At 35.8% G+C, this 22,276-nt stretch overlaps 1 protein-coding gene across 3 annotated transcripts in view; it reads left to right on the plus strand.

Moving 5' to 3' along the window:
- Prkg1 (protein kinase cGMP-dependent 1) overlaps window positions 1-22,276 on the plus strand; it is a 1,168,403-nt gene that overhangs the window by 855,166 nt on the left and 290,961 nt on the right. For all 3 annotated transcript variants that reach the window (XM_048807597.1, XM_048807595.1, XM_048807598.1), the window contains exon 5: window positions 6,023-6,086. In XM_048807597.1, the coding sequence (XP_048663554.1) occupies window positions 6,023-6,086 (64 nt within the window). The remainder of the gene's footprint in view (window positions 1-6,022; window positions 6,087-22,276) is intronic.

A 22,276-nucleotide genomic window follows, 5' to 3' on the forward strand; every position in this document is an offset into this window, starting at 1 on the left:
ATTGAAATCTAAGCCCCTTTTTTTTTTTTTTTTCTGCCTCCACAAGCCACCAGGCATATTATACCCTTTACTCATGGTGCTCCCTCTGCCTGGGTGCTCTTCCCCAGATTTCCAATGAACTAGCTCCTTCACTTCTTTCAGATTTCTGCTTAGATTTTACCTTCTCAATGAGGACATCTTGGTCACCCCATTTAATCTTTCAGCATGCCTCTCCTCTCATAGTAGTTCCTGTTACTCTGTTCTGTTTAATCATGGTTTGGAAAGCTCTTATGTTCATAGTGACAGATAAAAGTTTTTTTTAGTTTTAATTTTAATTTCTAAGTTTGAATTTTATCATTAGCAATAAGTGCTCTTATTGCCCTAGAAGTGTCAGACTTACTTTGTTCATTTAGGAAAAAGAAATGCCTGCCAAATACCCATCTGAATAACCAGTTTTGTCAGTCATTCTCCAGTAAAAAGTTATGCTCCATGAAAAAAGTGGCTAATTAACCTTGCAACTCTGGCAGCCATTCACATGATTTTCCTTGAGAAAACAGTCATGTTTCAGTATGCAAAAGTTCAGTATGTGAACTTGCCATTTTGTTATATACAATATTAAAACTCAAGGGTTAAAACAATGTATTTAATAACTTTTACTATTTCAGCAAAAATGATTTTAAAGTGAAACTGACTTTTTTTTTTTAAATATTGTTACTGCCACTGTGTGATATTTGACAGTGCTGCTTAATAGGCAGAGGTCACCATCACTTTTGCATTGTCAGTGCGAATTTGATATTCATCAGGTTTTTCCAGGTTAAACCATAAGATTAAAAAAAGTCTTCAAGTCTACTTTTTAAAAAGTTATTCGAGACTTATTGCAGTTACTACTTATGTTTGTTGCCACATATTCATACTCTTTGATAACCACTTGGTTCTGGTACTAGATAAATATAAGTAAAACTCAAGCCAGCCATGTCTGTAACTATATTCTTTTATTTGTAAGGCAAAGGTACCACTCAGTAGGCAAAATCTTAACTCAGTTTTTTTTTTTTCTGTAAAAATTTTAATTCAAAAAGGTACTCTATCATTGCAGAGAGTCAGTGCAATGATTTCTTTTCTGATTTTGCATCCTACGGGCATTCAATAAAGTTACTTCTATAGGAAGTGATTGCTTTATTAGCTGTTGTTGGGCTTCTTCACTAAACACAACATGGTATCTGCCTGTAAGACACTTCATTGGCTTTTTCATTTGTAATTTGAAAAGCTATACTAAGAGACTTTTGGATTTAAAAAAACTCAATATCAACATTTTAAAAACTCAGTTTCTTTTTTCTCTAAAGTTTGAATGATTTGTCTCAAAATGATATCACTGGCATGATAATATTTTCTAGAATATTATGTGAAAGATAAGTTATTATCATTTATATGCTGAGAGAAAGATAGCTTTTATTCTTATGTTTTTATTTTTTATTTACAGCATCTCTAAGTTTCTTTGGACTAGATTTCTTCCATCTGTGAGTTAGAAAATTCTCTGATGTGTCATTTTATATTTTCCAAATGTCTCTAGAGTTAGAAATTGGCAGCTGTGACTTGAGAATATGAATCTTCTTATTACCCTTTCGAAGAAAATGATCACATTTTTAAAAATAAGGAAAATAAAGCAAACTTTCTTTATTAAATCCTTAATAAGTACTATAAATTGTAAAGCTGTGACAGTTTTAAATAAAATTTTAAAAGAGGGACAGAAGATTTAGCACAGTGGTAGAGTGACTAGTGTGCACAAGACCCTGGGTTTTTTTCCTGGCATAGCAAAACAAACAAAAATTAGAATATTTTCAAAGAAACATGAAACTATTTTTTGCAAAACTTCTTGTTTTTCCACTTAGATGCAAGGAAAACTTCATTAATTTAAAAGAATGATTCATTGGATCTAATGTTATTAACACATATAATGAGAACTTGTACAAGCACAAAGGAAGTAATGAAAACAAACTAATATCTGTAAACAGCACATTCATATTAGAAATTTACTACTTTAAATAATTCTAGAAAACACAAGAGCATGTGAGCAGATATTCCATTAGCCATCAAAGAGACAATATCATCATATGTCAGGTAGCCCATGAAGAATTTTACTGGATACATGTGAAAGAATAATAGTGAAAAAGGAAAATTACAACTTAGAGTTATTATAAAAATAGTTTTAACTTAAGCCAGACATGAGAGCACACACCTAAATCCCAGTGGCTTGGGAGACTGGGGTAGGATGATACAAGTTCAAAGCCAGCCTTAGCAATTTAGTGGGGCTGTAAGCTAGTTAGCAAGACCCTGTTTCAAAATAAAAAGTAAAAAGAGTGGGGACATGGTTCAGTCATTAAGCATCCCTGCGTTTAATCCCTAGTACTAAAAGGAGAGAGAGAGAGAGAGAGCGAGAGAGAGAGAGAGAGAAAATTGAAGATAGTTTTAATCCCCATGGAAAGGCTTTTAAGATTCCTTTAATAATAGCTGTTGCTGTAGAGAATTGTCATCTTTGTACCCCCAGGTTATTTGGGGGGGGGGGGCGGGAGTGGTACTGGGGATTGAACTCAGAGGCATTCAAACACTGAATCACATCCTAAGCTCTATTTTGTATTTTATTTAGAGACAGGGTCTCACTGAGTTGCTTAGCACCTCCCTGTTGCTGAGGCTGCCATTAACTCCAAATCATCCTGCAACAGCAGCCTCCAGAACACCTGGGATTACAGGTGTGCACCCCCTCACCTGGTGATTCACCAGGGATAAATGGTGTGACCTTAAGCAAACAGTCAAGGGCAGCATTGTCTTATCTGTAAAATGGATGACAATAATGACTATATAAGACTGATGTAAAAATAAACCTTATATTACCTATAAAATCTTTAGCCCAATAAACAGTAAATAAAGATCCCTCAAATCTCATTTTCTGTTACTGTCATTACAAATTCCAAGTCCTTGCTTCATTTAATTAGAAAAACAGTGGAAAATTGCCAAACTTTAAATCATCTCCATTATATTATATTTAAGTGCAATTATCTTACTTCAGGTCATTGCAAGTCCTTAGTGAACTGAAACGTTTGAACCCATCTGTAACAATTTCATGTAATTAGCATGTAATTGTTGGAATAAATTAGTTTCAGCATAAAAGAAAATATTTTTCTCTAGTGTTAAAACATTTTCTCTGGAAGTCTGTTTTTGTTATTGTTTGTCTTAAGTTATATAAATCAGATAACTCTATCTTGAGGTTTCATTTGTCCATATTAGTGGAAACTCAATGTCAGTGGAAACTCAATATCTTTTGAAGTATTTGGGAAAATTCAACTACAATATTTCATGAGTGGAATTTCAAGCTATGAACATGTTCAATTTTTTTTCTTGATATTCAAGCTTCTAGTAGACTTGTAATTCTTAGCAAATTAATTACATGACAGACTTAGCTAATGTTTTGAGAATAGAGACTTAGGATTTTAAAGATGGCTACCACAGTGTTTTAAGAGTAACATTAAAGTGAAAATACTTCTTTTTCTGTCAAATGATTTTTCCCCTTTTGTTAAGTACAGAAGTGAATCAGTGGTTACTGATATTTTTAAGTGTTTCTTCTTAAAAATATCCTTTATTTTTTGTTAATAATAAACACTTTGCAATATTTTGAGGCATTTAAAATGGATTGCAAATCATAAAATATATTGTATTTAAAATGTCCTCCTAAATATTAATGTTTTTGTTTTTGTCTAGTGTATTAGATGGCCAAGCAAAGACCCTTTTTTCCCCTCATGGGTAATATCCATCATGACAACGGAAATATTACAGAATGGCTTAACATAGATACAACCCAGATTGAAATAAAAGTTTAGCACAGAAATAAAGGACTGTTTGAAGAAGTATATTATAAAGCTTGTTTTTTCCTCAAATACTCAATAGAATAGAAACTCTAATTTTTCTAACATCTCAGAAGAAACTGAAATAGAACCTCATTAATAGAACAAGGAAGGGCTCAGTTTCTCAACCTGCATAACTCATGGAAACAGCTTCCTCTGTCTTCTGCTGTCTCTTTCTGTGACGCATTCCATCCAGCTGCTGAAATGGACTGCCTTCTGGAAATTAAAAATCACATGTCTCAGACCACAGCAGTAAATCTGGCAGAACAGATGGTCCTGGGTGAATTGCTACACCACTGCATAAAACCTTGGGATTTCATCAACAGGCTTTAACCTAAGTAACAGGAATTAGAGTGACAAATTAACAGCTAAACTTGCATGCTTATATCAAAACAATATGTTACAGTTTCTTCTATTGTAATATTCTAATCAAGTGAGAATTATGCTATAAGTAAAATATCAGGTATGCAAATGTACATGCACTCATTTATGGTCTTTTCAAACACTGAGATGCAGAATGAGAATTTAGTGCTACAACCTAGTTTGACTGACTTTGCAGAGGAGTTTCATTTGAAGTCATTGCTTTATTGTACAAACCAAGACATTTTATTGGTTTGTACACTTGACATCATTCAATATTTTCATTTGCTGTTTCAAGGGGTCAAATAAGAGAACAGGGTGAACAGAAAGGAATGAACATGGGTAATGGTACTAGGAATCTGGGCTTTTGTTCTACCTGTCTTATCCTAACAATGATTCCTAAACAAAAACTCTTCAGATCAGGGAAATCACTGAAATAAAAGAATTTATTAGGACCATTACAGATGCTAGCCAGAAAACAGAAAGGAGAAGGTCCTGGGACCAGTTTCTTCAAGTACCAGCAAAAGGAACTGGGCTAGAGATAGTGTTACCTGCAGCCTTCCCCAGGGACCCTGCATAGAGCCTGGCTGGCTGGATTAGGCTGCCTGACCACTAGGAAATAGACAAAATATGGAAAAATGAACAGTGAACTTTATGAAGACTGATCTGGGGAAGGAAAACACTGTAACCAACATTGGTTACAGGTAAGAAGGGCAGGATATTGTAAAGCAAGAGACATTTTGGATTAGGAGGGCAATCCATAGGGAGAAGTCTGGCAAAAAGAATATGTAAATAGGCTGTTGTGGTCCTGGTGGTTAGCCCTGGTGGAACTTGAACTTTTAACATATATTCCAAAATGTAAAATAATTTTTGTTCTTTTTGGTTTCTAGCTTGTTTCTGATTAACGCCCCCCACCCAATACACACACTCCCCTGTCTTTCCTCCCTTCTGTTTTCTAGCCCTTTGTAATTAAAGTTGGGACATCTCAGTCCTGTCATCACTGTCCTGTGATGCATCCACACATCCCTGCTTTCAACTTCACATATGCTGTTGAGTCTATTTGTCAATCACTGAAAATACAGGGAGTTGAACAAAAGCAGTTCTTATCTTTGTAGAGTTTTAATTATAGCAGGAAAGACATGCAAAAACAAACAAATACTTGATTAATTATCTAATTATAGCTCTAGTAAGGGACAAAAGTGTTGATAATAGGACAAGGGTGGTATGGGTCAGTGGTGAAGCCCTTGCCTAGCATGTCTGAGACCCTGGGTTATATCCCCAGCACTGGAGAAAAAAATAAAAGCTCATGAGCTCAAAATAGAACTTGACCTAGCTGGGGAAGGGTTGGGGAGACTGGGAAGTGTTTCAGAGTTGTAGAATGAATGTTTGCAGGTCTGAATGTATCATCAATCAAACTGTGTCCTAAAGAAAGGGTAGGAATTGACTTGAAGAAGAGGGTATGTGCAGGGAAACCTGGAAAGGAGGAATCTGGTGACAACAGACTGATAAGGGGGTGAGGATAGTTGTCTCTCCATTGTAGCTAAGGCTTTACAGTCACATAGATAAACAAATGGGATTTGGACTTGGTTCCGTAAAACTTGCAAGTTCTTTATCTTACAACATAATTTTTCTTTGTTGGATGCAAAGCATGCTTAAACAATTGCTTTGATCTTAAGCTGCAGATTGCCAGGAAGGGTTTTTGCATTTTTATTCAGATATATTGCAATGTTATCTATTAAAAGTAAGTTGCTGTTCATGTGTTCAGCATCATTCTCTGTTTTGTTTTTTAGTGTTCCAACATTCCAGAGCCTTCCTGAAGAGATCCTTAGCAAGCTTGCTGATGTCCTTGAAGAGGTAATTGTCTTTAACCTTTGAAAGTTTTGAGATGGGATCCAGCCTGCTGGCTTGTCTTCTTTTACAGCTGTGTGATGACGAGTCACAAACCACAGAGACCTTTTAAATTTGTTTTGGGCTCTGGAATGAGCTGTATAGTTTGGCTTCAAATAAAAAACAGCTTAGTACACCTGACATTTATACACAGTTAGAAATGGGCAAATCAACTTAACTACAGAGGGAAGAAAACCTTGTTGTTTTAAATGTAATGTTACCTTGTCTTCCAAGAATGGGTGATGGAGTTTTCCCTATTTCAATAAATATGAAGTAAAATTACAGTTATGGCCACTCTGAAGCTTCAGATTAGCAAATTTATAACAGGAATTTGTAGTAACATGTATATTTTATTATCACGTGATTATATTTTACACACACGATTTCATGCCTGAAAATGTGGGATGTCACTGTTAGTTTTCTCTGAACCTACATAGTTTTGAGGAAGAGGAAAAACAAGACACATTTAGGCATGGTTCTGTAATTATATAATATGTAGATATATATTAATGCATATGCTGTCTCACTGAGATTCATAATCAAACAGTAGCAGAAGGAAATTCTTCCTGTCAAACTAATAAGTTCCATGTGAAATTTAAAGCAAATTTTAGTGACTCAAGTTATTCTCTTGTCTTTTTAATATTCATTTTGTAGTTGTAAGTGGACACAATATTTTTATTTCATTTTTATGTGGTGCTGAGGATCGAACCTAGTGCCTCATGCATGCTAGGCTAGAGTTCTACCACTGAGCCACAACCCCAGCCTCTCAAGTTATTCCCTTAAAGGTAGTATGCATGTGAGTTTTATTTTATGTTGAAAAATTTTTAAAAATTACCTGTTTCATTTTACTGAGGAAGCACGGATGCATAAATGGGAATCCAAGAACACTTTCTGTGAGGGCAAAAAGCTAAGCATCAGTCCAAAGTAGGATGCCCTTGCTCAAGTAGGAATTATGGAGGACAAAGTTGGTCCCTTAGAAGGCTATTTAGAAGGCTAGTCAGCAGCCCCACCAGAATTATGAGACTTGGACAACTGAGGTGAAGGAAACATTGCAGGTCAGGTTCCTCCTCCTCCTCCTCCTCCTCCTCCTCCTCCTCCTTCTTTCAATTCAGTAAATATTAGCTGAGTGTCCCCTATAATCAGGGGTTCTGAGATGTTACAGTACATAAATGGTCACAGTTCTTCCCTCAGGAAGTTTACAGTCTAGAAAGGGAGATTTATAATAATAACCCAGCCCCATAAAAATTAATTATAATTATATGCTAATAAAAATATGAGCTACTAAGACCATAAAACAGACACTGACATGGTCTGGGTGGCCATGGAAAGATTCTGGGAGAATACCATGAACCTCGCTCTGCAGACTAAGCAGGAGTTGGCTATATGAAGCGTTGTTTTAAATTAGAAGGAACCAAATGGGAGAAAAGGAAAAGGAGGAGGTGAATGGAATGCAAAATGTGCCTAGAGAAGAGAACTTGCCAGAGTTAGTAGGTCCAGTGAGATACTTAGGTTTCATCCTCTTAGCCAGAGAAAGGTTTAAAAGGAGGAATGGAAATAGGGACAGGATCAGATTAATATACTGCTATGGAATATTCCAGAGCTTAATTGGGCAAGTAGAGTGGAATGATATGCAAATGGTCAGCCCTAGAGCAAAGGGTGATTTAGGAATATGTTTCCCCACTTGAATCTTATTTTCCGATTAATTTGATTAATTTCCCTTACTGCCTTCTTAGAATTCAGATTTCATATTGATTATTTTGCTTATTCTATAATTTAGTGAATGCCTAGATTTCCAGTACTCTCTTGGGCGCTTGGTATTCAGCAATGAAAAACAAATAAAAATCCCTGTCTTAATGGAGTTTACATTATTTCGGTGGAACCTTAGGGAAGACAGATGGTAAACACAGTAAATAATTTTGGGGTTGGGGATGTCGCTCAGTGGTAGTGCACTTGCCTAGCCCAAGTATACATGAGGTCCTGGGTTTGATCCCTAGTAGAAAAAAAAAATCAATTAGAAGAATACAGTATATTTAATAGAGATAAATGCTAAGGAGAATTTAAGTAGGGAAGGTGGGTAGGAGGAGTTCAAGGTATTAGAATGTGTAACTACAGCTGTCAATTGAATAAGTAAAGGGGTGTTGAGTCCAAGGAAAGAGTACTATGAAAAATGTCCTTAGGAAGTTCAAGGAATAGCAAGATGGTCACTGAATTGGCATTGGAGTAAGGGGCCAGAGAAAGTGTGCCTAGACTGGTATGGGAGCAGGTAGATCATCTAAGACCTTTTAGTCCATTGCAGTTATTTTGGCTTTTCCTTTGAGTGAGATGGAAGCCATTGGATGATTCTAAGTAGAGCAATGCAATTATCGGACATACACTTTTAAGAAGATTGTTATGGCGGCTCTTTTGAGAAAAAATTAAGGAATCCTTGGAATGACAGTAAGAGAAATGATGATGACTTTGTTCACTGTGGTAAAAGGAGATGGAGAAATTGTCAAATTCTGACTCATTTTGAAGGTAAAACTGAGAAACTTTATTGTTGCAGTAGATGGGTAGAATAAGAGAGAGGAATCAAGGATGACCCTGTGTTTTTTATATGAATAATGGGAAGGATGGAATTATTAGTTAAAATGGAGAAGACTGGGAGAGGGGAGTAAATGGAGCAAAGAGGCAAGAAACTCTGGAGATAAGTTGCAGGAAATGAGAAGCTTCAGAATCTTTGGCAGATAGATGGCTTGCTGTATCATTGTTTGAGTTGCAGGCAGCTGTTGGCTATCTGGGTATCATTAGAGGGGAGTAAATGTGGATGAGTACAAGGCAGAACACTAAAGCAGGTAGCAACCAATTATTATAAAAGTATGAATGGATCTTAAAAACATGTCACTGAGAGAAAACTTAATCAAAGAGATGGTTTCTGAACTATCATTTACTCACATTAAAATATATGTGCATAATAATACATTTTGCTAAAAGTCATTAAAAATAGGATTTTACAAATCAGATACATGTGAATGAATGGCTGCCTGTAGCAGAAGGGGAATAAGGGAAAGCTATGAATAGAGGAGGAGGAGGAGGAGGAGGAGGAGGAGGAGGAATGAATGAATGATTGAAGAGAATGTCAGAGTAAATCTTTTACTGAGCCTTATTATTTCCACTATAAGAGACTAGGGAATAAAGAGGAACAAGTGAAAATTGGAGGAAAACTAAAAGCATTTTGTGCCTTAAAATCTAAAGGAAGGAAGTGGTATGAGGAAGTGTCACAAAAACTTTGGTTTGAATGTTGTTGAAAAGTCAGGCAGAGAAGTGGGGTTGGCAGGTGAGAAGGGCTAGTGGGAGCAGAGGACAATTGTGGAAGCAGGAGGCAGAGGAAGTCACTCATATAACCTCTTGCATAGGCATGAGAGACCAGGCTCTCCATGCCTAGAGAAACTGGGAAGGCAGAGGAGCTGGGCACACATGCCCTAGGTGAGTTGATGGGTGGCTGGAGCTGTGGAAAAGCTTTTTGGATAGCTACTGTTTTCTCAGTGATATAGAAAGCAAGGGCATCAACTGAGAATGAGGATGGGTAGGGTTTGAATGGTTGAAGGAAAGACAAATGCAAGAAAAATGGAAGAACAATGTACTAGGGAAAAGCTTTATGGTTACCAGGCATCATGAAGGCATCACTTCAGGGTAGCTATCCCCATCTGAGTAAAGCAGGCAAAGGGGAGTTTTATTCCAAACTATTGCATTAGAGGAAAGAGGTTGAACTGAAAGGAAGGAAAGGTGGAGTGGGTATTTAAGCACTGGGGTGAGCTAGTAAGTAGAAAATTCCTGGAGGAGGACACTGCTGAGGTACCCTAGGGAGGAGGCTGTTCAATGTGATTAGGGTCTGTGTGTTCCCTCCTTGTCTCTTACAGAAGTTAGGCTCCAGTTTTCCCAAGGAGACAGGGAGAAAAGTTTTTGTTTCTTTCTTTCTTTCTTTTGTATATGTGTGTGTTTTAAGTAACTGCTGTTATAAAAGGGAGATCTGGATTCTGGAGTCAGTAAGAAGCCTGCCTCATCAAGTTTAGAGAAGCTGACCTGGAGGTTAGAATCCTCTTGGCTTTAGCCCATTTCATTGTTTTTTCAGCCTCATTTGTTTATGTGGACTCAAGTTCCTGACAGGCAAAGAATTGTATTTAAATAGGATTGTTATTCTGCCAAGAGGAGATGAGTGTTTGAGAGAGGGAATATGGAGCTGAAGGGACAGGGTGATTGTAATGGTTGACCCTGGTATTTAAACTGGGGAAAGAGGAGAGAAGCAGTGAAATGATCAAAAACCTATGTCAGGTTGCGAGATCAGTGGATTTTAGTATAGAGAGGTTGAAGAATTTTCGGAGTTGAGCTTTAAAAGTGGGTGAACTGGAAAGATACTGGAAATGCTTGTTGCTTTAGGTGGCAACTGTGCCAGTAATTCTGTGATCCATTCACAGATTCTTAGCTTGAGGCTTATTGAAGTCAGCTTTCTGTGATTTATTGGTCTCCTTCATCTGTGACTACAAAGTGAAAAGACATCATTGCATTTGACTTCTATGTTCAAGTATTAAAAAAGACATAAGACAAAGTATTGGCTGTATTTCTGCCTGAATGTGCTGACCTGCAACCTCAGTAAATGTAAAACTTCTTTAACCAGTTGGTCTTTTGGTTTTTGCTTGTTTTTGTAGAATACCCTGAAGAACTGCCTGATGACCCTGTGTTTGTTAAAAAAAAAATCAAACTAAAGCACAAATTCATTCCCCACCATCAACCCCTTTAAAAAAATCAACTAAAAATCCATGAGATCCTTTAATCATTTTCTTTTCCACAGCTGTGAAGCCATTTGCTATGTTTTGTATAACAATAGCCATAACTCTATAAGTAATTCTCACTAAAGAAATATTTTTAGGTCAGATTTTACAACCAGAATATACTTTAATTTATGTTAGGTCATTTAAGACATTGGGCGTTCTATACCAATGATGAATGAAAATGAAAACAGATGATTTGTAACCACACCTTTGTTTTCAGGACATAAAAATGAAGTAAGCCTACAAAATAAAAAGCAGACATGTAAATATACTATGCAGTGCAAATGAAGTGTTTAACTAAACTTGAATAAACAATCACAGTGAGAAACTAGATGAAATTATGTATCAGATAAAGTGAGCAAATCTGGAAGAACAAAAGCAATACCAATGTCACATAGCATTAAGGGAACATGCTTGCATAACAATTAGATGTCTTTCTACAAATATCCATAAGATGAAAGAACCCTAGATTATTCTGAAAGGAAGGGAATACAGCCTTCAACAAAGATGTTTACAGCTTTGTTCATTCAACAGATACTTAGGGAGCATCTGCTGCATGCCAGGAATTGTTCCAGGCCTTGGGGATTCAGGGCCCTGTTCTTCCATAGCATATGCTCCAGTTTATGATACAGAAGATAAATTAGTTAAGAACCTACCATCAAGTGATAAGGCCACTCTGAAGTTATTGTTAAAAGGAAGCCATTACAGAAATTAAATTTTGCAGACATTATTTGAGAAAACAATTTATGAACCAAAATAGTCTGGACCAAAAATGGGTCAGAGCTCTTCACCCCATCACAGTGCAGACTCTATTTATAGCCACAGAAAAGGAAACACAATACAGAAAAAAACTTGATTGGCCTCCATTGGCTTTTGCCTTACATAGTGAGATTTTGGCAGCTTTGACTCAGCTTCATCACAGGTATACTTCCATTTAGATTATAGATCACTGATACATTAAATTAGACAGCAGTTCATTATGTACAGATTAACCCTTAGGCCAAATTTAAAATATGTATGAAGGCAGCTTTAGGTCAAACTTGAATTACCATCACCAAGGGAAGATGATATTTAAGTCAAGATATAAATGAAGATATGGGGTGCCCTGTGTACCAGGGAGAGGGAAGGACAGATATGTTTTTTTGTAGGGTTGATTTTGCTCTCCTTAAAAAACAGAAAGATTTGTAGGTGGTAGAGTGGGGTGAGAGGAGACTACAGAAAATTCAGCAAGAAGGGTTTGCCTATCAGGATAAAAAGTTCAGTTTTTGTTCTAAGAACTATAAGAAAGTGTTCAGCACAGTAAGTTGTAAAGTGACAATATATGTGTTATGTTTTAGTATTCTATCTCAACTATTATGAAAAGAATGGATTACAGAGAGGCACCTGCATCTGCACACTAATCCAGGTGAGGATGGGTGGGTTGTAGGTGGATTTACTTTCTCATTGGCAATTTCATTTCTTATAGTCATCATGAAGCAACACTTATAATATACAGGCAAAGAGTTTTAAAGATATGGACAGGGGAGACAGGAACTGAGAGAAATAGAATGTAACTAGTTAGAGGGGTGAACATACTGACGTTAAAAAAGTGATTTAGATGGGTACCTACGACAGAGGAATATAATATTTGGGAACTCTTGTTCTGGAACTGGAGAGAAGCCTTCTCTCTCCAGTAAAGTGAGTTGTTTCTGCCTTTGCCCAGCCCAGGCCTCCCCTATCTCTATTTATAGTTCCTGGAAAGGATTACCTACTTGTATTTTCTTCCTTTTGAGGTTATAAAACAGGAAGGAATCTCCTAGTGTAGCGGTTTAATGCTCCTTTCTTTCTTTCTTCTATATAACATAGTAGAAGTATTCCCTTTGCATACTGAATTTCTCACCCATTTTTCAGAAATGTTTGAGTTTTTTTCCAGTCTCTGCTGTGGTTTGGATTGAGTCCCCAGAGGTCCTATGTTAAAGGCTCAGTCCCAAAGCTGGAGCCTTTGGGAGTTGGGGCCTTGTGGCAGGTCCTTAGATCATTGGGGGGTGCTGTGGAACCTCCAAAGGAACTGTCAGACCCTGGGTCTCTTCGTCTTCCTTTTTGCTTTCTGGCTTATGAAATGACCAGTTTTCTCTGCCATGTGCTCCTGCCATGCTGTGCTGCCTTCAAAGCCTGAAGAAATGGGGCTCTATAGTCTTGGACTGTAACCTCTAAAACTGTGACCCAAACATTTTTTCATAAAATAATTTTCTCAGATGTTTTGTTATATTGTAATGGAAAACTGATTGTTACAGAGAAGTTATAGAGTTTCTTTTTGTTAGTTTGTTTTTGTTTGGCTTTTGAAACAAGTGTCTTACTATGTTACTCAGACCAACTCAAACTACCAAACTCAAGTGATCTTCCCACCTCATCCTCTCAAGTACTGGATTACAGGCCAATGTGACTGTGACTAGCTCTATTTACCTACTCTTCTAGATAGCAAGAGGTTCTTGTAGAAAGACTTATTCAGACCAAAAACAATTCTCCTAGATTGTGTTTTGTAAAACAAATTGAAACAATTTACTTCACTCAAATTATTTACCTTCATTCTCACCACAGTATGTTCTTCTCATTCCTGACTCAAATTAAGATGTAATAAATATCAGAGATTATTTTAAGAACCCCATATTTTGTTTGGCAGAAAAGTCATTTTTAGTTTATAAAATAATCTAAAAAGTTTAGGTACAGGTAAGGAAGAGCAAACTCTGATTTTGTCAACTAATTTCCTTAACCTCTAAACTACCCTATATAGAAGTGAAAATATGTATTCAAATTAATCAAATGTATTTGAATCTATTTTGAGTGTATAGGAATTACCTGTAAGTGGGAAATATGCAAAATTGTGAAGTATAATCTCTTCTTATCATAACAAGGTGACAAACTTTCCTGCTTCACCTATGTACACTTTAATTAGTATCTACAGATAAATTATATTTTCTTAAGTGTATTGAACACTCACAGCTAATCTCTAGCACTGTAATAGTGTCCTTCCTTGTCACTGACCCAAACACAATAGAGAAACATCACTGTGAATAAACTCAATGTTTAATATTTATGCAGATGTTGGGACTGTGATGACATCTTTTTAAAAAGTGGCAAACAAAATGTTTTTTTCATAGAGATAAGGAATGGGGATTAACTTAATATATCACAAAGAGTACTCAAAAATTAATTTGAGTGTGAATTATATTCTCATACATGTAGGTGTACAAGTTTTGCTAACTCAAGGGAAGACTTATATTTTATTGAAAATGGGAGAACTAAATTAAGTCAACAAATTCACTTTTCAACACCTGGTGTTGATAGTTTTCCTTTGTTAGAATAAAGGAAGTCAAGCCCGGATTCAGAGCTCCTAAATGGAAAAAAAATGCATATCAGAACCACTTATTTGTATTAAAGTCTATTTTATGTTCAATTTCCTCTTTGAAACATTCAACGTGTTTCAACATTCACTCTTCTTGGAATAAAAGACTTCTGCTTCAACAAACTTTTAAGAGTTTTCTATTTTGTGGTCTACAACTTCACATGATTGACTCATGGACACTCTTAAACCTAAATAATGGTTTGTTCTAATCTGTCCCTATTTACGTTTCTGTCAACTGTGTATTTATACTGTTGTGACACTAACAAGGTCTTCAACAAATAGCATTTCTCAGACTTCTTAAATTATTAAGAGGGGCATTATAGAAAGTAAGAAGAGATAGCAACAACCAAAGAAAATATTTTTCAGTCATTATTGCTTGACTTAGGAAGCAAATATAATATATATAACATAGACACTCTCTCTTGGAAAAAGGAGGATTACATAACCTAGACTCCTCTCTAGTGCTGATCCAGTGGGCTAATTAAATTTTTGTTTTTGCATGTTCCTTGCTCTTACCATCCTGTGTTGATGTCTTCATAGACTTCTTTGCATTCTTTCCTTTTGTAAGACAGGAGAAAAGTCCTGCCTTTGGTGGAGTTTTTGCTATGCTGTGAAACTTTCTCCTTTATCATTCTAAACAGGCCAAGATTCTTCAGGAAAGAACTGATGAAGTGGACAGGAACATTATTAGTTCCCTTTGAAATCTATTGTTTATAACTAAACTTTCCTTTCCTTTCTCAAAGCCAAGCTGGAGGGAATTCAAAGAACCTGTTCTTTCTCAATTGCTTTAGCCTACAGTACTCTGAATTTGGAAATTTAACATTTTGTTTGTTATCCCTAGTGTCTTCCTGTTCTTCCTTCAGATGAGGCAGATTACTGCTATTTTTTTAATGTTTTTAATTTTTTTCATTATTAGCTGTTCAAAACATTACAAATCTCTTGACATATCATATTTCATACATTTGATTCAAGCGGATGATGAACTCCCATTTTTACCCCATATACATATTGCAAATTCACATGGGTTACACATCCACTTTTTTACATGCTGCCATACTAGTGTATGTTGTATTCTGCTGCCTTTCCTATCCTCTATATCCCCCCTCCCCTCTCCTCCCCTCCCATCTTCTCTCTCTACCCCATCTACTGTAATTCATTTCTCTCTCTTGTTTTTTTCCCCCTTTCCCCTCACTTCCTCTTATATGTAATTTTGTATAACAATGAGGGTCTCCTTCCTTTACCATGCAATTTCCCTTCTCTTTCTCTATCCCTCCCCCCTCTTGTCCCTGTTTAATGGTGATCTTCCTCTCATGCTCTTCCTCCCTATTCTGTTCTTAGTTGGAACAGAACAAATTCAATGGAAAATCATGGAATTTGCGGGGAAATGGATGGCACTAGAGCAGATTATGCTAAGTGAAGCTAGCCAATCCCTAAAAAACAAATGCCTAATGTCATCTTTGATATAAGGAGAGCAACTAAGATTACTGCTTTTGAAGGGGGAAGGAAGTAGAAGTGTGTGTGTGTGTGTGTGTGTGTGTTGTGACAGGGTGGAGGATGAAGTGGACACAGGAAGGACAGCTTAAATGCAAAGACAAAATCTTCAGTTCAGTATTAACACCACATCTTTTATATATATATATATATATATATATATATATATATATATATATATATATATAGAGAGAGAGAGAGAGAGAGAGAGAGAGAGAATGGAGAACATGTTTGCCAATCATCTCCATGATAAAGAACTTATATTCACAATTCTTAAAGGACACTTACACCTTACTGATAAAAACATAAACAATTAAGAGATGAGGAAAGATCAGTGCTGGACGCCTCTAATCCCTGAAATTCTGGCAGCTGAGGCAGGAGGATCACAAGTTCAAAGCCAGCCTCAGCAATTTAATGAGGCCTTAAGCAACTTAGCACAACCCTGTTTTAAAATAAAAAATAAAAAGGTCTGGGGATATGGCTCAGTGATAAAGTGCCCCTGGGTTCAATCCCTGGTACTTAGATAGATAGATAGATAGAAGAAATAAAGAAAAAAATGAGGAAAGAACTGGATAGATGTTTCTTCAAAGAGAGGATATATGAAGTTCCAGTATGTAAACAGAAGGCTTCTTGATATCATTAATCATTTGTGAACCTCAAATCAAAACTATAATAAATCATATCCACTAGGATGACTGGGGGAAAAAAGATGGATAATAACAAATGTTTGCAAGGATATTAGAGAAATTGGAACCCTCATATATAGTTGAAAAGATTATAAAATGGCAGAGCTTCTTTGGAAAATACTTCCTTAAAATATTAAACACAGGGTTTCCATGTGACCAGGCAATTTAACTCCTATGTGTATACCCAAGAAAATTAAAAGCTTATATCCATCCAAAATCTTGCACACAAATGTTCTTTGTAGCATTATACTCCATAGCCAAAAAGTAGAAGCAACCCAAGTGTCCACTGACTGATATATAGATAAATGACATATTGTATATATGTCTATGCAATTGAATATTATTTGGTCATAAAAAGGAGTGAATTACTCATATGTGCTACAATGTGGATGACCTTGTAAACATGATGCTGAGTAAAAGTAAAATGCCACACACTGTAGAGATCCATTTACATGAACTTTCTAGATTAGACAAATCTAGAAAGACAGAAAGTAGATTAGTAGTTGCTAAAGCTAGTGAGAGGGAGGGAAATGAGGAGTACCTTTTAATGGATATGTAGGTATCTTTTCTTAGAGTGATAGAAATATTCTAAAACTACATTGTAGTGATCGTTTTTTAACTTTTTGCATAGTCTAAATTCATTGAATTACATACTTTAAACAGGTAAATGTTATAATCTGAATTTTTTCTCAATAAAAATGACAAGAAAAGTAAATATGGGCTTTGACTCTAATGGTGATAACTTCATTGAAAGAATGGTTTCGGGTTGTAAGGAAAAAGTGCACTTGGGGGCTACATTTGTGTTGACGGCCATGTAAACATGATGGCAAAACATAGTTAAAAATTTTAAATATGAACAGAAATAATATATAGCTGAAAAGCGGAAATGTAAAAGATTTTTGTTGGGATGTTGTAGATACTTATACATTGATTTTGTGTTTCAACAATATTGACATTTCTGCATCTGTCTAAAATGTTGTACAATTCTATTCTCAACAGTGATCTTTCTGATTCTAAGCCTTGTTCATTATCATTTCACAGTATATAGAGAAGTTCCTCTATCATATGTCCTTGGTCGATTTAGCTATCATTATATAGAAAAGATAAATGCTTGTTTATTGCTTTTTATTGGTCTCTGATGAAGAAGATTTGCTTTTTCTGATAGTAAGTTCCTTAAAGGCAAGCATTATATTAGTATTTATTTTGACTGGGTGCCTTTAAGCAGTTGATAAAAACAACATCAATACCTTCCAGCTAATTGGTGTTAACTCTGCCAGGACAAGAGCCTCAGTTTAATCCTACCTGAGATAAATACTATTTTTAATATTTCCAACTTACAGGTGAGGAAACGGAGGCCAAATAAAACAGTTAAGTTAATGGAGAGGTATTTTATTCCCATATAATCTGATGCTGGAATCAAGACCTTTCAATGCTATTCTGCACTGCATCTTAAAGATTTTCAGAATAAGTGACAAAGAAAAAAAATTTTTACTTCACCTCTACTCTTTATTATAGATAGGAGACACTTTCTTCTAAAAATGCTCATTTATTTATTTTTGCATGTAGTTTTTCCCAGTCAGTGTTTTAAGTTTGTTATGACAGGGATCCATTTTATGCTTCCCACAAATTCTGAAACAAGGCGTGTGTAGTCATTTTATTGCCAGAATATGTACACTTTGCTCCATGCTGCTTGCAATTCATTAAAATGTATGCACTTTGCAAATTGGAAACCAATCTGCAAGAAATCTGCTTTCTAGAAAACATTCTTAGGAAGTACTTGAAATGGTTGCCACATAAGTGTATACAAACCTGCATGGTACTTGTAATTTGTTGTCATTTGCGGGGTTTGTAAGCAAATAGTAGATTTGTGTAGAACTGTAAATTAGTGGCCTGGCTTTACCATGTTGTGAGATCTATTTACAAAATAGCTAGCATCAAACGAGCTCTGGATTCTTTTTATAGGAAGAAAGGATAAACACACTGATCTGATAAGTTTCCCTGCCTTAAAAAAGAAAAGAAAGAAAGAAAGAGAGAAAGAAAGAAAGAAAGAAAGAAAGAAAGAAAGAAAGAAAGAAAGAAAGAAAGTGACCCAATATTTTCAATCATTTTTTTAAAAATCCAAAGCCTCTTTGTACCTGCCCAAAAAAATCTTAGCTTAGGGACTTGTACAGAGTAGGCATCCACGACACAAATCAATGAAGCCTATTTGTACTTACAAATAAGAGCCTAAAGATAAGAAAACCAGTTGAGCTTTCAGTTTCAGCCACAAAATATAAAGCTTGTGTGTCCTAGAGAGAGTTGTCAAACAACTTGAGCAGAGGATAACCCAGGCACTCAGTCCTGGGCCTCCATAAGACCTGTGGTTACACAGTACATTTCTGACTCTGTGACAAGGGCGACCTACCACTTCCTTGAAGAGAGGGAGCCGTGCAGTTTCTTAGTCTAGTGGCTGCAGGCTGTTTCTTGGTAGATAAGGTTCTGACCAGGGCAGGTAATATTTCAATCATGAATGTTCTTCGGAGGTCAGGTCAGGGAGTATTCATGAGGAGCCAACTGTGAAAGAGAATGCTTCTGTGGGTATCATATTGAGTTTGTTTCCTTACTCATTATGAAATGCTGTAGGTGAGCTTCTCTTAGCTCTCTGGGAAGAGCTACCATTCTTTTTTATTACTTACACTTAAAAATTATTATTTTAATAAGGGTAGCACAGATTTTCTGGCAAATGGACCTGCAGTGTTGCACTGTTCTCCTGGTTCCCTTTGCTTAGTATGACATTGTGCAAATCAGTAAACATTGTAGTCATTAACGATTACTGGACAAGAGAAGTATAGGCTTTCCCTGATTCCTCTTTTCTCTTCCAAAGATTGATTTTCTTTGAGAATATGTTGCACTTTTTTTTGTTGTTGTTTTAAAGCAGTTTACCTTGACCAGCTCCATTCTATCCTTTCTGTTGTTTACTTAATTTGTGTGTGCACTTTGAACCACAATACCATATGCTTGTTCTTATATTTCTTGGAACTTATCAACAATTTTTTCTTTAAGGATAAGGTATGTCTTTTTATATATTCTTCGTTAACAGTGGAGGAAGGAAGGGTTTGCACAGAATTATTCTTGACATTAATGCATAACCAATAAATATTTGTGGAATGAGTAGCTGGGATAGGTTTTCAATAAATATGTGCTATATGAATGACTCAGTGAATGAAACAAAACTATTCTATTTTACATTTGGATACTTTATCACCACAACCACAATAAAAATGGGTCAAAGGCAGGGAGCATGCTTTCTAAAACACAGGAGCTCATCAGAACTATGTGATAACAGATACATCATAGAGGCTGCTGGTTGGATCTCCAAGAGCCAAAACTGGTGTAGAGAACCAAGGACTGGAAGACCTTATTTTCTTTTTATCAATTTCTTCTTTTCCTTTATTCATTCCAGGATGATAAAAAAAAAAAAAAGACCAAACATTTGGAAAGGTTTTTTTTTTTTTTTTTTCTTGATGGTACTGAGATTGAACCCAGAGGTTCTTTACCCCTGAGCTACATTCCTGACCTTTTTGAAAATTTAAGACAGTGTATTGCTAAGTTGCTGAGGCTGACCTCAAACTTGCAATCCTCCTGCCTCAAAATGTCCAATAGCTGGGATTACAGGTGTGTACAACCATACCCTGCTAGAAGGATATTTGAAAGAAAAGAAAACTCTTATAAAGGATGTTGAATTTCCAGTGTAATTTCCCTGGGCAGAAGGCTGAATTGCCTGTGACTAACCACTTAACAAGAGGGTTAAGATTTCCAGTAGCCATCTTCTCAGTTTCCTACAATTACAGTTCAGCATTTGTCTCTGGCAGTAACCACTCATTCCAGAGTTTTTGTTTTTTTTTTGGTTGATGCTTTGTAATTTCTACGAAGACAGTCATGTAATCTGTGGATAAAGACAACTTTATTCCTTCCTTCCCATATATATCTTTGCTTTTGTCTTATTATATTACCTAATAATTCTAGCACAACATTGACTAGGAATAGAGAGAGGAGATAGCCTTGTCCTCATTCTGATTTGCGGGGGGCGGGGGGGAGTTTCTAGTTTTTTACTACTAAGCATAATGTTAGCTGAATGTTTGTAGTTTTTTAAAAAGAAAATTGATAAATTTACCCTGTATTCATAGATTACTAAAGTTTTTTTTATCGTGAATGTATATTAGATTTTGTGCAGTGCTTTTTCTATATCTATTGATATGATATGTGATATTTCTTCTGTAGCCTGTTAATGTAGTGTATTATAGTGATTGATTTTAGAAGATCAAACAGGCCTTCCATACCTAGAATGAATTTTACTTGGTTGTGGCATATAATCCATTTTATGCATTGTTGTATTTGATTTGTTGATATTCTGTTGAGGATTTTGCATCTATATTCATGAGAGATATTGACAGTAGTTTTCTTGCTCGTGAAGTCTTTTGATAATGTATGAGGGTAAAGTTGGCCTCATAGTATGAGTTTATAAAATATTCCCTCTGCTTCAGTTGTCTGGACCAGATTGTATAGAATTGGTCTCAATTCATGGGTGAACCCATGTAGGTCTGTTGCCTTCTGTCTTAGAAAGTTATTAAATTATTGATTCAGTTTCTTTGCTTGATAAATCCCTATTAGGATTATCTATATCTCCTTGTGCAAATTTTGGTGTTGTGTCTTTCAAGGAATTAGTCCATTTCTTCTAAATTATTAAATCCGTGGGCTTAGAGTTCTTCAAATACTCCCTTTTTATCCCTTTGTGTCCACAGGATCACTAATGATAGTGCTTTCTTTATCTGTGATATTAGTAGTTTGTTGTCTCCTGTGTTTTTCTTCAGTTAGCCTGGCTAAGGATTTATCAATTGGTCTTTTCAAAGGTGTTGCTGATTTTATTGATTTCTGTTTGGAAAATTGGTTTTTCCTGTTTGCAGTTTCACTGATCTGATTGGATTTCTGTCATTTTTTTTTTTTTTTTCTGGTTAGGTTGCATGTAATTTGGTTTTCTTTTTTGAGTTTCTTAAGAAAGAAACTTGGGTTATTTATTTTAGATCTTCCTTCATATCGAAGTATGCATTCAGTGCTATAAATTTTCCTCTAAACATGCTTTTTGCTTTATCCCAGAACTTTGTTAGGTTGTAATTTTATAGCCATGTGTTATTTAGAAATGTGTTGTTTTGGGCTGGGGATGTGGCTCAAGCGGTAGCGCGCTCGCCTGGCATGCGTGCGGCCCGGGTTCGATCCTCAGCACCACATACAAACAAAGATGTTGTGTCCGCCGAGAATTAAAAAAATAGATATTAAAAAAAAATTCTCTCTCTCTCTCTCTCTCTCTCTCTCTCTCTCCCTCTCCCACTCTTTCTTTAAAAAAAAAAGAAATGTGTTGTTTCTACGATTTTTAGAACTTTTTAGCTATATTTCCATTATTGATTTCTAAGCTAATTTAAGTGTAGCCTAAGCACCTACTTTGTATGATTTATGTTCTTTTGAATTTGGCTTAGTATGCTGTATGTCTTGATGAATGTTTCATGTGAGTTTGTGAAGAATGTGTATTCACTGTAAGATGAGGTATTCTGTAAATGTTAGTTAGATTAAATTGATTGGTATCATTCAGTTCAACTTCATTCTTTTTTTTTTTTAATTTTTTATTGTGGGTTGTTCAAAACATTACAAATTTCTTGACATATCATATTCCACACTTTGATTCAAGTGGGTTATGAACTCCCACCTTCACCCCATACACAGATTGCAGAATCACATCAGTTACACATCCATTGATTTACA

This window comes from Marmota marmota, unplaced genomic scaffold, assembly GCF_001458135.2.
Source record: "Marmota marmota marmota unplaced genomic scaffold, marMar, whole genome shotgun sequence".
NCBI lineage: Eukaryota > Metazoa > Chordata > Mammalia > Rodentia > Sciuridae > Marmota > Marmota marmota.